Consider the following 5,724-nt stretch of genomic DNA (forward strand, 5'->3'; position numbering starts at 1 on the left):
ATATGGAATGTCGGCCCGATGTTTTATACCTGCTTTATCTAGTTTTACACCGACCGGTTGTTATAAAAGCTGTTGGGAATGCGGCTTTGTGATCCTGTTGCTTGTAGCTCTTGTAGCTCCCACTTTAGTGTAAATGCATTGTGGACAGGCTGTCCCTTTGAGGCTCTAGGGGTTCAGGGTCCAGTGTTGTGTCCAAGCACAGCACCACAAGCACCACAGCTACAAACTAAGCTCAGTTCGCACTGAATTGATGGATTGATTTACGGATGATTGATTGATTATAGGTCAGGCTGTAACTTGTAAACACGGATTGTTAGGAAATCATTAGCAGCTCCATTTAAACCTCGCCTCATGGGAGAAGAAGTGAGGTCTGTAACAAAACCATGAGACACAAATCATTTCTTCTCTAAGCCCTGGTCCCAGAAATACAACTATGAACTCCTCACAGCGTGGGCCTGTCTGGGTTAAAGATGATTCACTAGGTACAGGTCTTTGTGGCTGCACATGGCATCACTTATTGTCTCCTTCTTCTCTGTACAGTATTGTCAGGCACAGCAGCTCCAGACATACCAGCGGACTCCCTCAACCACCTCTGAAGACTCCATAAGATTCCACAGCTCGAGTTCTCTGGATCTGGACTCTAAAGAAGCAGCAGAACCATCAAAAGAGGTGAAGAGACAGTTCTTTTTAGAACCCAGACATGTGGGCTGCCGAAGTTAATGAATCGTTAAGACGATGTCTCCTTTTTCTGGATGTTCTACAGGTGGAGCTGTCGACATCTGCACCAACCAAAGAACCTTTTCTCCGCATCGGATCCAAAAGAATGAGCAAAAACTTCAACCCCTTCTCCTCGTCGTCATCCTCCTCTAAACCTCAGGGAGCGGAGAAGGAGTCTCAGCTGCCCACCAGACTGCTGCATCTTGCCAAATCCAAAGAGAAGAAGGACAAGAAGAAGAAGAAGGGGAAAGGAGGAGAGCAGGCACAGACGGGTACTTTTCTCTTAGATGAGCCAGGTTTTAAATGAGTAACTGTATGATGAATTAATATTAGAGCTAATTTACATTGTCTTAACAAAGAAAGAAAGCACTGGTGCAATTAGCAACATACTGTATATAGAATCAGTCTTTCCTGATGATGACGGTAACAGCAGGATGAACTTCTTCTTACTGCACAGACTTTAACACATTCTTTTCTAATCAGGAAATAAAAGCTGAACTGCAGTCTGACTGTATATCAGTGTATGTGAGCGACACTGAACTACAGGACTGTTTCAAGTATAGTTATTAAAAAAAGTTACCGTTAACATACATGTGGAGCGTTAGAAGTTCATGTCTCAGGATGTTCATTGACCAGATTATTCCATGTGTCTCTGTGTTAGAAGCCAAATCTACAGTGATGTTGGATCCTCAGAACGACGGGGACATCTTCTTCTGCTGAGGACCCAGAGTGTCTCTGAACCCTCTGTTTGAATAGAAAGGGCCAACGCTCTGTCTCTCTGCCTGACAGTCCATCCATCTGTCAGACAGACTTGACCACGTCTGGACGTCATATGTGTCCCAAGCAAACAAAGGTAATGACACAAGACGAAGTCATGTACAACTGATGATCCAATCAGGAGGAGGAGCTTTGTCGACACACCTGCCGAGAACAGCGTGTAGCAAACCTTAGCTTTAACATGAGCCAACAGGAAGTGACGTATTGGTGTTAGCACTTGGGTGCCTGTGCTGCTGGTGACCCCTGAGTTTCAGTGAACGGCTGCACATCAGGTCTGGGGTTCAGACCAAACTCCTGGAGGAACCTTTTTATCCGACCACTCTGTGCTGAGGTCGGCAAGGACGCAGACACATCAGTCAATGACATGTCAGTCAGAGGGACACGGCTGACTGAATAGAGACAAGCTTTTCTCACGGTCCACCAGAGTGGGAGTGATGTTTAACACTCAGTGAAACACTCAGTGCCTTAAGTACTCGGAACGACAGTGGAACACAGTGCATGCTCAAAGCAGATGTTGTTAGATAATCACTTCTGATCTCCAGACAAAAAAATGTAGCAATCAGTATGGAAACCAGAGTCGCCGCGAGCTCTGCACAACGCTCCACCTCCAGCGTGACAATCACCGCTGAATCACAACGGAAAGCTTTTAACGTGCACTTTATAGACATGAGAGGTCGAAGCTTTATTTAAGGGTCCTGTCATTTCCTTAGAATTCAATCAGAATTCCCTTTCAGTGATTTGGTACTAATTCTAGAGGGGTGGGGGTTATATTCATTTCAAATATTTCAACATGTGTTGGAGAATTTCTTGTGTAAAATAAATATCCTCTCTCTGGACGCGTGCTTGTCTGTAGATACATTTCCCCTGTTTCACACTTTGGTTTGTCGTCTATGAAGCTGTGGGTGAGTTAGAATTACACCAGCTGAACACTGTATTTGTTTTCCTGTACTCCAAGTCAAATGATGTTGTTCTTTGTAGGACAAGTCCTAGTAAATGACTTGAAATGGCAGAAGAGTGAAATAAAGCACGGTGTAGTGTTATGGTCAGAGTTCAATACTATTGAATACAGACTTTTACTGGATTTCCACTGAGATGAAATGAAAATGACATGTAAATAAGAAATGTTGGTAGTGGGACGTGTGATGTTAACATTGTGATGTTGACTTCAGACATATCTCCCAGCCCTGCTTTGTAGAAAGTTTCCTAATGAGACAATCACTGAGTTTATCTTCAGCTTTGTAACTTATTGGCTTGTTAAAGGCTAACTGTCAGTATTTGATTTGATTACATATTATCTCCTCTGGCTCTTCAAGTATTAGAGAATTGACAGTATACACCACAGTTAGGTTTCATCCAAAGTCATGCTTTTATTTTGGAAGAACTATTCTGGATTTAGTGGATCTGTAGTCTGAACTGAACTCAGGTTTGTACCCAGTAATATTTCCAGACTTGAAATCCCAAAGGTGCCAGACGCTATTTAAGCTCAGCAGAGTCGTTCGCAGGGGCGTTGAGGTCGCGTGTGGATCATTGTCCCCCCCGTCGTGAAACGTGAAATGGCGCTGAGTAGCACCTTTGGGATTTTCAGACTGTTTTGAATGGCAGTGAAAAGAGAAACAATAGAACCATCGGTGATAGTGGACTTGAAATCCCTCAGTGCCTCTGTATTGTACTGGAGATATTTCTGTATACTGAATGTATCTGCACAGAAAGAGCAGCATCTGGTGTTCACAATCCTCCCCACTGATCCACACACTGAGTGCTTTCCTGTGCTCCCGCCGCCTGCAGCCCTGCTGGTGTTGATAACACACCAACACACAGCGAGGGCCCTGAGGCTCGGATTCCTCCCCTCTCATCCAGACACAGTCATAAGTCATAGCTTTAAATTCGCAGCACATTGATTTTCTTCTCTTATTCTCTGCACAGAGCGGGTTCACACCAGGCCTCATCTAAAGAATAAGATTTCAGCTGCTCTGTCATGTCCCAGCTTTCTGCTGACAGGAGCACATTTGTGCTGCAGCTCCCTCTTTTCCTGAATTCAGTGTGTGATCAAAGGCGCTGGTGAGTCGTCCTCAGGGCTCTGATGGAGGGCAGAGGTCACTTCTCCAGTCAAGAAGAACTTTTCCCTGCAGATTCACATCAGTACAGCGATATTTAAAAATAGAAGTGAGATGTTGAACTGGGAGGAACTTTAGCTGTGCCTTCACGTTACAACAGTTATTAGTGCCTATGTTTTATCACCACTACCAACAAAGTACTACAGTACAAACAACTGTAGTTTAGTTAGGACTGAAAACACACTCAGTCTGTGTGTGAACAGTAGATGTTGTTGATCAGAAACACAACAACTGACAAAACCAAAACCAAATGTCAGGAAAACCTCTTTAAAATACAAATCCTGTGGACGGCCAACATGTGTCGTCACATACAAATCCAACAACTCACCTTCCAGCTACAGCGTCGTCTTCACTGTTCAGCACTGTTGTCATTTCAAGATAAAGGGATGGAGGATTAAATGAGGTGTGGCCGAACACAGTCTGTGTGATGTAGCACCAGCGTAAGACTAAAGCAGCAGTTTCCACCTCTCAGTCGCTTCAACTCCACAAAGTGTCGTTCGTCCTTTCTGTCATTTCAGTAATAATGAGTCCAGTTTGGGAACCCGACCGTTCCATTGAACTCAAAAAGCTGAACTCACTGAAGGTCTCAACAAAAAATAAAACCTGGAACGTTGAGTTGAATTTCACACACTCCCATTAGGCCTCCCAGTTTTAGCACTGCATGTTGGAGCTGTTTTTTTTTTTTCATTTGTACTAAATACAGAGGGTACAAAGTTTATTCTTCTCATTTGATGTACTAAAAAAAAAGGCAGAGCATCAAATGGTGTAAATATGTTTTATGTAAAAATCGGAACCTCCAAAGTATTGATACCTGTGGATTTTTTAATGAGTAATAAAGATTTATTTATCTGTGGTCATCCTTTTGGAAATGTACAGTCACTGTCTCTCTTCAATAAATAACTTTGCCTTGTGATTATTCTTTGTTTCTGTGAGTGTGTTTTTTTGGTTTGAAGTAGAAACGATGCAGCATGAAGAAGAAAGATAAAGTAAAGTAGTTTAAATTAGTGGAATCACGTTCACGATGAGAGCGCGTGAATGTTTGAGACGCAGCAACATAAATAAAATGTCCACATCCAGAGTGAGTCAGTGTTTATTTTCACCAGTACAAACACACATTGTTTCCTCAAAGAAGCTCTTTTTTTTTTTTTTTTTTTATCATTTCAAAATTCTAAAAAACACTTTCAGAGTATTTTGGAACCCGTCTTCTTCTTCTTCTCTGTCTCTTTTTTGTGCAGTAGCTAACATGTGACATCTATACTCTACTAGTCCGTCGTCTCCTCACAACAAGCCACTGCACATTAAAACAGGACAAATGCAAAAGACTGAAGACACCAGCAATAAGAAACAGCGCCACAGTGTTGACGCGACACGTCGTCCAGGATGAGTCCGTGTCTGACACGAGCCGTGTGGTTACACTGTGACGGCTGCTGTTATCTCCTGCATGCAGAAAGTATTAGACACGTGTGGGACAAAGACACGTCACTGCTAACGAAAGTATTCAGAAATATCAACCGTGTACAGGTGTCACAGAGAAAGTGAAGCAGCCTTTAGGATTCCGTACTTTGGCAGTGATGTTTCCTGCAGGACACGCGGCCGCTCTGTGCTTCTTGTAATTGTCCAATGAGAACACACACATGAATATACAAAAAGGTTCATGTGCACCTCAATGAAACCCAGCGATCATGAACCTGTGTGTTTCCAGTGGTTTTACTTCATGTAACTTATTGCATAACACGGTTTCATGGCTCAGCAGAGGTCAGAGGTCTCCACACTTTGGCACTCGACAAAGGCGAAAGTAAGAAGTAAATACTGTCATTACTGGTTTGTGCAGCGCGCGGAGGCTCCAGTACGTCTGTCACCAGCCTCCTCACACTAAACAACAACTTCACTTCCACATGCTGTGGTGTGAATATGGCACCATCACGATCCAACTGTCTGTGTGTGAGCACTTCAGCTGACACTGGTCCACTAACACATCATCACACGCCAACAGCTCAATGTAGAACAAACATCTACCTTCACCCCCAGTAGGTAAAGTTTGTGCTGCATCCTTCAACCTCTCAGTCATGACTGTTCTAAACACACATGATTATTTCTGATATCTTCTCTTCTCTTC

At 43.3% G+C, this 5,724-nt stretch overlaps 1 protein-coding gene across 1 annotated transcript in view; it reads left to right on the forward strand.

Moving 5' to 3' along the window:
- Positions 1 to 4,521, forward strand: part of LOC113165557 (A-kinase anchor protein 13-like) — a 62,436-nt gene extending 57,915 nt beyond the window's left edge. The window contains exons 43-45 of the mRNA XM_026365173.1: positions 541 to 669; positions 764 to 989; positions 1,379 to 4,521. Of these exons, the coding sequence (XP_026220958.1) occupies positions 541 to 669; positions 764 to 989; positions 1,379 to 1,437 (414 nt within the window). The 3' untranslated portion in view covers positions 1,438 to 4,521. The remainder of the gene's footprint in view (positions 1 to 540; positions 670 to 763; positions 990 to 1,378) is intronic.
- The last annotated feature ends 1,203 nt before the right edge of the window (positions 4,522 to 5,724 follow it).

Source organism: Anabas testudineus, chromosome 6, assembly GCF_900324465.2.
Source record: "Anabas testudineus chromosome 6, fAnaTes1.2, whole genome shotgun sequence".
Classification (NCBI taxonomy): domain Eukaryota; kingdom Metazoa; phylum Chordata; class Actinopteri; order Anabantiformes; family Anabantidae; genus Anabas; species Anabas testudineus.